Below are 14,568 nucleotides of genomic sequence, written 5' to 3'. Positions count from 1 at the left end.
CATGTTGCCACTGGGGCTCTTTTGGGGACTGTTCTGCTATTATTGTCCCAGCAGCCGCATGCTGAATATGACATGGCACCGAAGCAAATTAACACCTTTTTCTTTCAGCCTTCAGCTGTACTGAGAGACGAGGTGGGATTCATTTCACCTCTGGTTTGGTTTCAGAGCAAACAGCGAGCAGGCTAGGAGGATATGAGAGATTTCCTGTGATGACTCAAACATGTTGTCTTCGGACAAGGATGGTCCACATTTGGCATCAGTATATAGAGACTACTTCAGTTCCCACACAAATGTTTGACTTCAGCCTTTTTCATGACGCCAAAACGTTTAAGGTCTCCGTGTGCTTTGCTTTTTTAACATCCTTTGGTAGCATAAGCAATCGGCAATTTCTTTTCTTTGAGGTCAAAACCAGTCACACAAGACGAGATGAAAGACAATGTGCCTCCGTACTCTGTTTGTGCAGCTGACTTAATTCAACACATATACACACTTAATACATGCATGTATCTTTCTTATATGCTTCGATGCACAGTTGTCTCCTTTTCCATTCCTTACATCTCATGCTTAACACACACATGCACAGACGTGTTATATGATACAGATGAGTGTGTTTTCATCATTGCTTCTGCCTGACTGGTTCAGTTTTTGTTTACCATGAGATCGTTTTACTTCTTGGACTGGTCATGAGGCACAAGCTCCTGCTGATTCACTACCCATATACAACCTCACTTCTCCACACTCTTCATGCTGTTCCGTCTGTGCTTTCCCCACTCATGGACTGAATTAGTGTCCCAGCTGGCAGGAAGCAGAAAAGTACAGAATGTACATATATCCCAATTTGGATAATGTAAATATGTATGGACCGTGGTTGACCTCAGCAGCTGTGTGTGCCGTCAGTTCTTCATGGTGCTGGAAATCTATATTGGTTTACAGTATTTTTGAGTTAGGACAAATCCGACATTAAAAATGTTTTTCTTTTACGTATGATATTTAATATCAACGTGGTTGGGTGATACATTTAGTATGTTCTTCCTTAAAAACAGTTACGCAACTGCTGTAAACTTGCTTAATATGTTTGACATGCAAGACACCATTCAAGCTGATGGCTGAAGGCTGTAGCTGTAGCTCACTGAGGAATTATAACTGAGGTTTATAGTAAAAGGTCAGGGAAATACAATGTTGCAAATTCCCATTCTTGCCGAGAGTTAGATGAGAAAATCGATACAACTCTCATATTGTTCCTTTAAATGTGCAGCTACATCCAGGTCAGCTTAGCTCAGTATAAAGAGTGGAAATGGCAAAAACAGCAAACTAACCTGTTGGTTTTACAATAATTTGTTTGTTCAAATTAAACAACCGGGACATACCGTGTTCATTATGGAGTATTAGAGGTGCTTGTAGGCTGATTTTGGACAGGCCATGTTTCACCCTGTTTTCAGTCTTCATGCTAAGCTAGCCGGCTAAATGCTGCATGAGGGCAGAGTTCCAGAGACACGTGGCACTCCGGAAATGAAATATTATATATGTTTGCGTTCACGGCCGAGTTCGGGGTCAGGAGGTAAAGCTTAGGTATCACATGATGTGCTGTGGTTGTGATTATTCTACCTCAGGATATTTAAAAACAACAACAACGTTACGTCTTAATGAATGATTGTCTTAATGCCAGCTAGTAGCATGCTAAATGCTAGCATGGTCAGGACCTTCGATCTTCAGGTGTGTGAGGACCTTCTGCTGTTTGTGACTGTTGATCCTTGATGTGATGGTAAAATCGGGTCAAAGTGTTTAGAATTTGAGGATCCAGTGGGACCAGAGAAACTGAGTGGACTGGTTATATTGTGCTTTGAGAGTGAACCCCGTGAGTACAACAACACAGCTGAACTCTCCAGATGAGAACGCCAACAACCACTTTGTTAATACGTACAACTAAGCAAACACGTAGATGTGACTGTGTTATTGATTAGAAAGTGAATACGAGTATTTCTCAAAATAATCCTTTAACAGTGTACTAATGATTATAAATACACTAAAATATCGAATTATTTTTGTCATAAAACATCAAAAGCACATATTTATGAACATAATGAGAAAGCCTGCAGCAGTACTCTGTTTGCTCAGATAGAAATCCCTCTGGAGATCAAAACAAGTTAGCAAGGCCAAGGATGAATTCCATGCTAAATGCAATGATGCCATAAATAACTCAAACTCATATTAACATTGTCTGGGGATTCTGCTCAAATAAGCCAGCTGTGGGTGCTAAATGAGCTCTCCAGAACCCATCTCTTACATGTCATGGACCCAAACCTCAGATGTGATCAGCAGTAGCTGTTTAGTCTCCACAGAGTTACAGAGGACACATTTCCTCCCCTCTTTCTCCTCATAAATGATCCCCTTGGTGGTATGTACCCCAGTTATTAAGCCTGGTTCCCATGAATTCCTGGTCTCCTGTGGAAATGTCAAACACGCATACAGTGTTGAGGAGCACTCAAGGCCACTGGGTGTAGGTTACTGATCACAGTGATACAAATGAATTGCCCCGTTCATTTTAATTAATAGGAGTGGAGGTGGAAGCAGGTTGCATGGAGGAGGCACTTGAACTGAAGAGGGATCTGATTGTGAATGTGGGAAAAAGTGTGTAACTGGCAGACAGCCTCTTACTGTTGAGTGCTCAGCAGCTGGTGGTTTGGAGAAGGAACATGAAGGAGGACTTGAATTACAAAGTGTTCTTCCAGAACAGTGGGGGATCTGACCTATAATTGTGCCACAGCAGCTGTGCACTCTTTAGCGCTGACATTTCTGATGACATTATACACTTTTGTCTCTTATTTCTGTTTTAAAAGGACAATGCACTGTACGTTTGTTTGCAAAATCTGTCTACCAGCACAGCCGAAGCTCACTTATTAACACATTATATCCCTTTAGATTGATTGTTAGATTGTGTTCCCATCAGACAGAGCCAGGCTAGCTGTTTCTCCCCGTTTACAGTCCTTGTGCTAAGCTAAGCTAATAGGCTGCTGGAGGTAGCTTAATATTTACCGTACAAACTCGAGAGTGATTACGATCTTCTTACTTAACTCTCTGCCAGAGTGTTTATTTCCCTAGATATACAACTTTTATTTTAATGGTACCATTATTAAAGTGCGTTGTAAAGTGTGATTGTTGTTAGACACAAGAGGGGAGGTTTTTTTAACAAGAAGACATAATGCATTAGAAGAATGATCAGATGCCACACTGAGTTAACGACCTCTGGCCATCTGTTCTCTGCTGAGTCTCTAATGACTGCCCTGATCCATGTTAATCTCATAACCCAAATCTTAATTGAAATTGAATGGCCTCACAAAGCGCTTTCAGCCATGTGTTTTTGTCTGTTTTCACAAGAAAGTGTGGCAACAGGTTGTTTTGGAGATACAAGAAAACCTTATTTTGACTCCTCAACAGTCACAGGATTAAATTATCAGATGCAGTCTTGTTATTACTTTAGCATGTGAAGCAGATTTAGTCCAGTTAAAGTGACTTTTTGTGGTATTTTGTGTTCTTTTCTCCAGAGCCTAATTTTCTAATTCTTTGTGCATTGGTTGAAAATGCTAAATCTGTCATGGAAAGATGTTGTACATATTTCTGTCTAAAATCTTCCAGTAAAGTTTGTTTCTGTTAAACATTGACCCAGCTGTGCAGCGAGTTTACATTCTGCTGTATGTAAATCACACTGTGCTTGTATTCAAATTGACACAATCTGTCCCACCTGATACCTGAACACTCAGTGGAGAAACAAAACAGACATCCACAGAACCGTTAACCCAGATAACATTTTTTAAAGTTACATTCATGTTAGATAACGCCATAAATTATGGAATATTTCACAAGCAGTCTTGAAGAGGCCTGCTGAATATATATATTTGGTGTTTCTCAACCACTGTTTAACACAGATCTATATGTTAAAACCATGTTGCAACAATTTGGGGAAATTTGCTTTCTCGCTGATAGTTTGTGGAAATTTTGTATTTAGTCTGTATTGTAAATATGAAGCTATGCCGAGCAGCCGTTTAGCTTAGCTCAGCATACAGGGGGAAACAGCCTTCTGGCTCTGTCCAAAGATATCAAAATCCACCTGCTAGCACTAAATCTAAATCTCACTAATTAACATGTTCTTTACTCTGCACAAAATCCAAAGTGTAAAAACAACAAGATAGCTAATTCCCCCTAATTCTAGCCTCTGTGCTAAACTAAGCTAGCTGGCTGCTGAGTGCAGCGTCATATTTAACAGACAATGGTTTTGATCTTCCCAACCCACTCTTGCAAGAAATAAAATTAAGCGGAAGTGCATATTTCCCTAAATGTTGAACTCAATGTTACTCAGTCTCTCAGGAGAAGTTGAACCTGAAGCTACGTTAAAATCACAGGTCTCATCATGTGAAATACTGAAGCCTGAACAAACAAGCCTGATCACATCGTATTTGCCCTCAGTGCCACAGAAGCAGTTTTCCCTCTGGAACAATGTGTGGCTGTGTTGTTGCAGTCAGTAGGCTACGCTGTGCCAGTATTAATGTCAGTCCAGGGGACAGAGTCCACAAAGATTAGTTTTTACAGTGTTTACTTAAGGACGTGTGCTTCAGGGCTTCAAACCGTCTTTTCCTGTCACCCTGCCTCCACATTGCCATCCCTCCACAACCGGCCTCATTAATGTCAACAGCCAAGCATCTGAACCTGTATTTTAGCCCACCACCTTTTCTGTCTGTCTGCACACCTGCTGTTTGTGCTGTGACATTGTTGTGCAGGGACTTGTGGGAAGACAAGTTTGTTTACAAGCCTCATGCATTGCAGGAGATGGGGCCTTCACAAACTTAATTAATGGCTTGTTTTTCTGACCTTCGCACAATGGAGCCTCCATCTTTTGCACTTTCGCTTACATACAAGTAAATCATTCAATAAAAGTAATCGTTCAAGTTGTCTTCTCTTAGTTCTACTCTTTATGGTGTTTTCTTTTTTGTTTGTTTGTGTAGTTCATAGCTTTTGCTCACACACATTACAAGTGTTTCTTTTTATGCCTACATCCAAAGCTATTAGTTTCAAACTGTACTTTTTTCAAGGTCTTCTATATTTAAGCATTCTGGATCAGATTCACTGTTATTTCCTGGACAGCAGTGAATTAAAGCCTTGTGCTTTTGCAGGTAAACATAATTATCATGTTTTGGCTGAGAAATGTGCCATGCACGGCAGGTTTTTAATCTTTAATTTCAGCATTTTTCCCCTTTCTAAAGCTCCCGTCATTGCTTCGGGCTGTAACAACTTGGCTTTCCCTTCTGGAGCCCAATTACACCAGTCTCAATTAATTCCTGGGTGTACTAAAGTTCAGTTTTTTGGAAGGGGGGGCGGGGGGGCAGAGAGGGTAAAAAGAGAGAGGCGAGAGACCGAGACCGAGAGAGAGAGAGAGAGAGAAAGAGAGAGAGAGAGAGAGAGAGAGAGAGAGAGAGAGAGAGAGAGAGAGAGAGAATGTCTTCTAGTTACCTTTGGGATGCTAATCTTCTTGGCATCCCCTCTGCGTCCAAAGGGCCCCGTTAGTAAATGTGAGGGCCGTGACCCTGATCGTAGCCGGGTTCAAAGTGTGTAAATCAGAGGCCTCTCTCCCTCCAACAGCTCCATGACCTCCCTGCTGCACATCCTGTTAACCAGCATGCGAGGAACAAGGCCCACCGCCTCCTGCCAAGCTCCTCCAATCGCAAAGAACCAACTCACACCAGCACAGCGAGATGATATCCTGCTGTCCATCATGTCACTGTGAAGAACATTTGTCACAGGGATCATAATCTGTGCAGAGTTTTTAAAAGGCAAGACTAGATATTCATTCTAACTTTTGTCTAACCACTGTCATAAAGTGGAAGAAAGGCATTTGGCAATTACTGTACTTAGTTTTGAGTACTGTGTTTCCATTTCATGCTCCGTGAACGTTGTACATTTATTCCACTACATTCATTTGACAAGTAGTCACTAGTTGCGTTGTGGATCAAAGATGTTTATAATATATAATGCATTGTTTCAGATTAAAGTAGCAAATAGAATGGAAAGTGGTGAAAAGTGGTTTCACTTTCATCAGTTTCAGCATGAAAATGCCGGTCGACACATTAACCATCGGTCATATGATAATACTCTCAAAGGTGGTATTTTCCTTCATAATGAGTACTTTGATTATTTAAGTATATTTTGCTAATATTTCTTTAGATCTTTTTCTTTAGAAAGACTTGGAATCCAGGACTATTACTTGTCCATTTTAAATATTTGCATTGTTACTTATACTTACATCTGTAATTATGTATTTCCAACGTGTTATCAACTTTATCAATTGCCTATTTACACATCCAGCAGATATGGAGCAACATTGGCATTTATTTGTGTTTCTGTTTTCAGAATGTAAGTCTTAGCTCTGTTTGTTCTCCACCAACTCAAAAACACTTCAGCTCTCTTCAGCTGTTAGTGCTCCACAGTGTTCACCGGCTCGTCACAAACTTGTCTGTCTGACATTTGGTGCTGGGCAGGTAGTGTTGTAGAAAAACCAAAATAATGAACTGAAAGGCACAAAAATGCTCAGACGATCTGAGAGGAATTGCAAATTAATTTCAACCTTCAGTATTTTAAAAACATTAAGTAAGGATCTGAATACTTGTAGCATTGCTGTCATTGATAGCACATGCAGACGAGCAATACATCACTTTACTTCTAAAATTCTCTGTCAGCACTATTATTTAGATTTCTTTCCAGCTTTAACTACAGATCAGTGAGTGAATGCAAATTAGCAGGTACTACACGTCTGGCATAAGGTTGCAGATCCCAGACAGACAGACGGACAGACATGTCCACTGCGGGTGTTTGAGCTTGGTGGCATGCATGTGCTGGTAAACACATTCCACCAGTAAATCTATATGTCTGAGTGAGGCAGAGAGATGAAGAGGTGTGGAATGATGATGACAGGGGATGCAAAGTGACTAAGTTGTTTTCAAGCTCAGAGTTGTTGTTGACTGTGAAGCCTTCCCAACAACATGGTTGGAATCTCCCTTTCCTTTTCTCCTACTGTTTTTATATCAGGTCAGGCAGAGAATGAAGCAGGTATAGGTTTTCTGAAGCTTTCCAGCTTTGTGAATCATATATTCAGAACCAGGCTGTTCTTCTCCTCAGGGTGCAGCATGTCGACTACAGACTGCTTGGCAACTTGTTCACTTGTTTATGCCCACAAGTACCAGTAGACGTAGACTCTGCTGTAGGTGAATGCCATCATGTGGGCGGATCTCTGCAAGATGCTGTTTATCCTGTTTTGTAGCCTCTTTTCATACTAGGTTTGTAAAGATATGTCAGGAAGTGCTTTTTTCTGTCTCATTCTTGCCTCTATCACTGTCTCTATTTCAACTGCCAGCATGCTTTGTCTTGATCTCTGTGTCTTACTTTAATTCAATGAATAGCTGCCAAGCTGTATGTTGTGGGTTGTTGGTTTTCACAGTACCTGTTAATGCTGTCTTGGTAAAAGCCACAGTAATTATTTGAAGTTTATAGGCCTCAAGAACTGCAGCTGCAAAACTGTCTGCAGTACATGCACTGTATGTGATGGTAAATAATCTAAAACTATGAAAAGAAAATGTGTACTAGGCTCTAAAACAAACAAAAGTCTGGGTCTTGGTGCTAAACTTATTATTTAGCACGTCTATTTTCCACTCGAGTGAAACATTTCCAATTGATGGTGCCTTAAGATTTTGTCCTTATCTAACCATAACGACTGGTCTGATGATTAATTTATATAGCACTGAAAAGAGAAGGCAGGAACTAGTACAAGCCACTCAGTTGTGATTTACTGTCTTTGAACCTGTAAGTGGTGATGCTGTCTGTAAACCAAAGAAAGCAATTATTGCTGTAAAAAGCTGAATTCAGCTGTACTGTGTACACAAGGCAGTCAATATATTTTTTATATATGTGTGTTTTCGTAGTAAACATATTACTTATTAATACATTCACAATGCTGTTAAACAAATACAGGAACTTCCTCATCCAAGCACTGTTTATATCCATATCAAAGAAGTCGGGTGTAGTAGAGTTGTGCCTGGTAGATGCACTGCTTTCACATCATACACAGTATTGCTTTTACAACTAAAATAAATCATTTTGTCCACTATAGGTCGATTCAGAGCTCTGTGCAAAGTAGGTCAAACTGAGATGGAAAATGAAAGGTCATTAAACCTACAGAATATATATCGCAGCCACATCCCAACACATAACTCAAACAGTCCTTCTTTCTTGTTCAAACACAGGGCTCCTTCATCGACCTCAAGATGGAATTCACCCAAAAGCCTTCATGTTGGAAAAAACAACACCATCAACAGAAGTTTATTAATATATACATGTGTGACGTTACATATATTTTACAGAGTCCTAGTCTAAAGGTCTTTAAGTTATTTGATCCCCTGCATTTAAACAAAGCAATGCTCGGTCAGGATCATCAGGATCGGAATTGGCCTAATACACTGAATCGTACGAAGGAAACGTAGATTTAGAAGTTACAGGAAAGGAAACCTGCATGAAATATGGTGGGAAACATTTTTAAAAGATCATGTCAAATGGTTAAAATGTACCACTCATTTTTACTCAATTCATCTGTTTTTTTCTTCTTCTTAAAATGCAGAAAGAATTGCAGCAAATTGTCAACACATTCGTCACATCAAACATGCTATGAAAACATGCTTTGATAACCATGCTTGGTTATAATCAACGCTAAGGTAACAGTTTACATAATGTGTCTTGTTTCTTTAGCATCTCCATGGGTTCAGTCCCAACCTTTGATGATGAAGCCATGAATTCAGGCAGCCAACAGGTATTTGGTTTCAGTCTTTATAGGCATTGGAAAGTTAAGAAATGCAGCCCAAATTGGCATCAGTTATGATTTTCCTTTAATTTATTGGACTTGTATCATCCACAAGTGTGAAAGCAAGTTGACGTTAGAGGAAAAAGGGGCCGGGAAAAAGCTTCTTGAACTCATCCTTCAAGACTAGACAAAACTGGGTGAAGTGATTGTGTGTGTGACATCAGTGGAGTCAACATGAACTCCAAAAGCAACTCAGAGTGATGTTGCCCTCTGTTGGCCAGAATGTATCCTGCACAAGATGACTGGTAATCAAAACGTCCTTTTCTCTAGATGTCTCTGGAGAACTGCAGAACAGAAAGTAAAAAAGAATTAAGATAAGAATTGATTATGCCAAATGACCCATTTCTGAAAGCTTGTCAGATTAGATATGTCGATGTCTAAATTTGTCAATATAAATTGTATTTTGCAAGAGGTAAAGATATCAGAATATTTGTGGGTATTTTTGCCTTCAATTGATAGGACAGTGAAGAAATAGGACAGAGCGAAAGAGGGGTACAACATGCAAAGGTACCAAGGCTGGCATTAACCCGGCAGGTTGAGGCGACGTGGTATGTGCTGTAACCACTCGGCTACCAAGGAGCTCCAGGTGGGGTTTATTTTAATTACTTTATATACCGCTGAGAAGGAAATTATCAAATGTGACCTGGGAGCTCAAACAAGTTTACACAAAGGGTAAAAAAAAAATCTGCAAGTCTGCGACTGGACAATTTGATTCAAAGGTGGTCTTGTTTTACACTGTACTTATTTATGTTAAACTAAGTGAGATGGGTTGATGTACCAAACAGTGATATTGGGGGGTACCACTAGAAAAGCCATCATGTTAATCTGTAAAATGCTCTTAATCACTGTTGTGTGGAATCATGTCTGGAAATGTTCAGCTTTATTCAGAAATTGAATACAAATGTTTAAAAAAAATAAAAACGTTGTGGGTAAGCTAACCAACACCGTAAAAGAAAAAATGTACAATGTTTTATCTGAAATGTGGATTGAATGTAAATACTCAAGTACCTCAATGTAGTTCTTGTGCAGTACTTACTAAACATAACAGCCTTTCACTGACTTATGTGGAGGGATCATAATTAACTCATTATCTAATTTTGCAGGTATTTAAAACATTTTTCTCAGATCATTTAAGCTTTGTAGTGTGCATCTATTGAAATTAAATGGACTGAAGCAATTTATGCAAATGTATCGTTTTGTTTAAATCAGTAACTTGAGAATATTTAGTATAATGAATGAATAAGTCAACAGTACATTTACAAATGTGTGCAGTCACACTGCCTCTATACCTTGACCACAATTAAAAAACCTATAAAGAAAAACTGGTCAGACATGCAACCTTAAGAAACATCAACTAATCTTTGTGGGGGGGAGAGAAATACACACAGTAAACACAGGACACCCACTCATCTTAATAACCAAATTTATTTCAAAGCATCTGATCAAGTGAGATTGAAGGCCATTTCAAATGAAACTGATGGGGTCTTCTGCTTCACAGTATTAGACTCCACCTCTCAGCTTCAGTGGGCACTGTGAAGAGAAGATATCAGTCACACACCATCTCAAAAATAACCATTCAACTCAACCAGCCAAAAACAAAAACACTTTAAATGCTTCAGGAAAGAAGCAGGGAACTACTAAAATCTCATTTGCAATACTGCGACTCAGTGATTGGTCTGCTACCCTTTCCATTTATTAACTCAGCCACCTGTCGACTGCTTTTGTCTGATGAGGAAATTGCGAGAATAGAGCGCAGCCCTGATGACCAGCTCAGAGAGCAATCCACAGAACTAAACCCATGCGAGGACACGGCTGAAATGCACTGTAAACCACAAGTCACGTCAGGTCAGGTAACGGAATTCAAATTTGGATTTTGTTTTGGGGTGGGCCATGATTGGTTAGTTGCAACACTACAATGCAAAGTAACATGTTACAGCTGCAAATATCCCAAGTAAAAGCATAGAGCAACAAGCATGTTCTATTCCATAGTCGGGCTTCAACATGCAGTCAGCCATGCTTATCAGATGGAATAGTCTGTTGGATTAAACCCATTTGCCAGTGGTAAGCAATCCTACATCAGGGCTCAGAGTTAGAGTGGGTCAAAAATACCCTTACTAAGAAAGATGAACTGTTACGCAACACAATATAGGTCAAAATGCTCTGCAATAATCCCCCATTTGAGAAGATTAGTGTTCAGTTTTTGTAGACGCTACGTCAAAGGCTGGAGATTAAATTGATATGGCCATTTTGAGTCCACAAACTGGTGTTTTTGTATCCAAATGTATTGAAATACGTTTAAGTTTTGTGCACACTATTAACATACAGAAGACAGGACATTGGAAAAACCCTTCAATACAACGCAGATTTTCAAATGAAAACTTTTCATTGAAAACACTTTGCAGGGGTGCAATGTTAAATTGCTGGGCATCAAGTTCGTTCTGGTCACCGACCATACACATGAAACATTGTCTTGCAACACAACATCAAATGAGATGCAACTAATTATTTCCATTATCTATTAATTAATACTTTATGTATTCTATTAAATGATACAAGACAAGTGCCTACTTGAAGTTACCAGCCCAAACCGATCTTTAAATCGGCGTTCTTCAAGATGATCAACAGTTTGGGTGATGCCAACTGCACTGAAATACCTAATGGTGAACACAGGCGATCAGATGTGGCTGAATTGATTCCTCACCTATCGCAGCCTTCTGGCTTCTCTTTCGGACTCCAGAAGGGTCAGCACATCTCCTTCCCTGACTGGGCCCTTCACGTTCCTGATGATGGAGCGGTTGCTGTCGTCCATGAACTCAACACGAACCTTCAGATGAAGAGACAGGATTAGAAGTTAATATGTGGACAGGTATAATCCGACACAAAGGCAGTGGTCCATTCTCATATCTACACAGGTATTAAGTCTGAAGGCTATCATGATTGTTAACCATCATCCAGCTTCGCTGTCACAAGGACCGATACAGGAGAACATTCCTGCTAGGGCTGCAACAACAAATCGATACAAATCGATTATCAAAAGAGTTGGCAACGAATTTCATGATCGATTCGTTGTCGCACGATTACGCCAGTCAATAAGTCGCGGAGAAACAAGAAGAGCAGAGCAACTGGCCTGCCAGCATTTCTGAGATTGGAGTGAGACACCGAGAAACGCTGAGGTCGTGATCTTAGCAAAATAAAACATCTTTGATGTGGCGTGTCGAGTCTTGGCCAATCAGTGTTAAGATGTCTACAGCGTCTTCGTTTCCCTCAAACTTGTTTTTAAATGGAAGCTAGTCAGCTTGCTATCACGTTAGCTAACGTGTTTGGGTTGTGTATTGTCGTTAAAGTTACTTTATGTTCTGTTACAGTTCAGTCTTGCTTGAAAAAAAAAACAAAAAACATTAACGTAATGAAACCTGCCGTAACCCCCGGTCTGGTTCAGTTCACGCAGTCACTCGTTAACGTTAAACCGGCACACCGCCGGATCTGGCTGCAAGTATAATGAATCAAATCACGTAGTTGGGCTTAGCCAACAGTCAAAACAGATGTGAGGGGAGCAGTACAGCTTCCCACTGTTTCATACATATTGATAAAGCAGGGTATGTAAAAGCAGCCTCTGCTCCAAGGAGATCAATTACAGTAAAAAGGGCTCACATTTGGCAGACGTAAAGCATACATGGGTATGTTTTTTGTGTTAGTCCATTTTTATTTTTTTAAACAGCTCAGGGATGTTCAAGGACCAACCTGTTTGTGCACTTTCTGAACATGTTTTGCACTGTCACTTCAGTTTTTGAATAAAGGGTTGGAACTTTATGTTTTTATTTATTTATCCGATTCATCGAAAAAATAATCAACCGATTAAAATAATTATTAGTTGCAGCCCTAATTCCTGCCCACTGCTATTAGACTTTATAATAAATCACCTCTGGCCAGTTCCTGTCAATTGATAATCAACTTCAATAGCCCTTGCACCGCTTTTGTGGTTTGTTAGTCACTGTACATACTTATATACACTGCATATACTTTGTGATATTGTTATATATTGAGTTTTGTTGTATATATTGAGTATTTTCATTCCGATATTTGTTCCATGTAACCTTGCTTGCTACTGTGATAAACATATTTCCCCTTGGGGATGAATAAAGTATACATCTATCTATCTAATAGAGTTTAACTGAACTATTCAAACTTGAGCCATTTAGCAGAGCTCAAGTCCCAACTTTACACTTGATTGTTCGTGAGGGGAAAGTTGTCTTTCAATAAGGTTCAACGGAAAACAATTACTACGAACGTATTCATCCGCAAAGCAAGACTTTTCAGGATCGACTAAAGTGTCTCTAATTTAACTCGAACCAAAGTCGGATCAAAGATAATCCCTGTATATGAAATGGTATGAAACGCTAACTCAGACACAATTCGTTACCTGTGTACATTGTCCCTGGGAACCAGTTCTTCCGAGTACCTTGGTGACCTGAAAACATAAAATATACACGTTACGTTACATTGACGCAAGGGGCTTTCTAAGTAAAATCGTGTTTTCTGATGTGAACAAAGAGAGCCCAAACGGTCTCGGACAGGCCAATAGTGAACACGCTAGCAGGTCGTAGCATGGACGGGCCTCCGTGGCGAGAGCACGAGCCAACGTGCCATCCGCTCAATGTATAAAACTACATTTAGCTTCGCTGTTGTGGAACCGTATGAAACACGAGTTGTTCGTGTAGACATTTATCCGTTCGGATGCAATTATTTAGATCATATTAATGGTTTTCTTACTCTTGCGAGCTTGATCGGCTGCACGCGGCTGGCGTCCATGTTGTCGGGTTAGACCGGAAAGGAAGTCACGTGGTGCACGGCAGTGATATATAGCAACTGTAATACTCACTTCTTCTTTTTTTAAATGTTATAATTTAATATAAACTGATATTACATTTTAAAAACACTGATGTCACTAACTATTGAAAAGGATACATAACATTATTTATATATCTCTTTTTATTTAATTTAAGATTACCACTTCCTTTTCCGGTGAATGGCGAATACCATTCATAGAAACTGTCATGGGTAGAAAACAAGGACCATACCATTATAAACGGTGTTCTAGTCCTTTTGTTTTACCATCTCACTCATTTCAACGTTAGAGTGTAACATCAATATCAAGCCAATTACTTGTCTCTGTTTGTTTAAGCCCTATTTTGAACACAATTATGAATTACTTATTCTTGTATATTTAATTATCTCATAGACTACAATTTTCCAGTTTTTGGATTGGGATGTCTGTGTTTACCTACAGGACACTTGAGACCATGGGGAAATCCAATAGGCTACATGCCCATTAAACTATTGTTTAGCAATCTGAACTTGATTTTGCATCAAAGAGATTGATAGTTTGAGGTGCCATAAAATAGCCTACATGTTTATTTTTGTGTTCACATACAATGCATGTTTTACTCCCGTTTTAAGATATAGATTCAGTAAACTAAATCATAGTTTGGCCATACACTTTGTAGGCTATTATCATTCAGTGTCATATAATACACAATATAACTTTAATTTAACTTGCTTGTTTGGACAAGATCATTATCCTCTTTATGTATTAAAAAGTGATCCATGCCCAATGGTTTTGATTATTAAGAAATATTTGTTGAAAACATAGACACTAACTATAAAATAGTGGG

The 14,568-nt window shown here is 39.4% G+C and overlaps 1 protein-coding gene across 1 annotated transcript; it reads right to left on the bottom strand.

Moving 5' to 3' along the window:
- Window positions 1-10,302: 10,302 nt before the first annotated feature.
- Window positions 10,303-13,735, bottom strand: rps28 (ribosomal protein S28). Its single transcript, XM_079227794.1, has 4 exons — window positions 13,667-13,735; window positions 13,317-13,364; window positions 11,598-11,720; window positions 10,303-10,426 (listed from the first exon to the last, which is right to left on the bottom strand). The coding sequence occupies exons 1-3, from the start codon at window positions 13,703-13,705 to the stop codon at window positions 11,598-11,600; spliced, it is 210 nt and encodes a 69-aa protein (XP_079083920.1). The 5' UTR covers window positions 13,706-13,735; the 3' UTR covers window positions 10,303-10,426.
- Between the last annotated feature and the right edge of the window lie 833 nt (window positions 13,736-14,568).

Source organism: Taurulus bubalis, assembly GCF_910589615.1.
Source record: "Taurulus bubalis genome assembly, chromosome: 1".
NCBI lineage: Eukaryota > Metazoa > Chordata > Actinopteri > Perciformes > Cottidae > Taurulus > Taurulus bubalis.
This window is presented reverse-complemented; position numbering and strand designations above follow the sequence as displayed.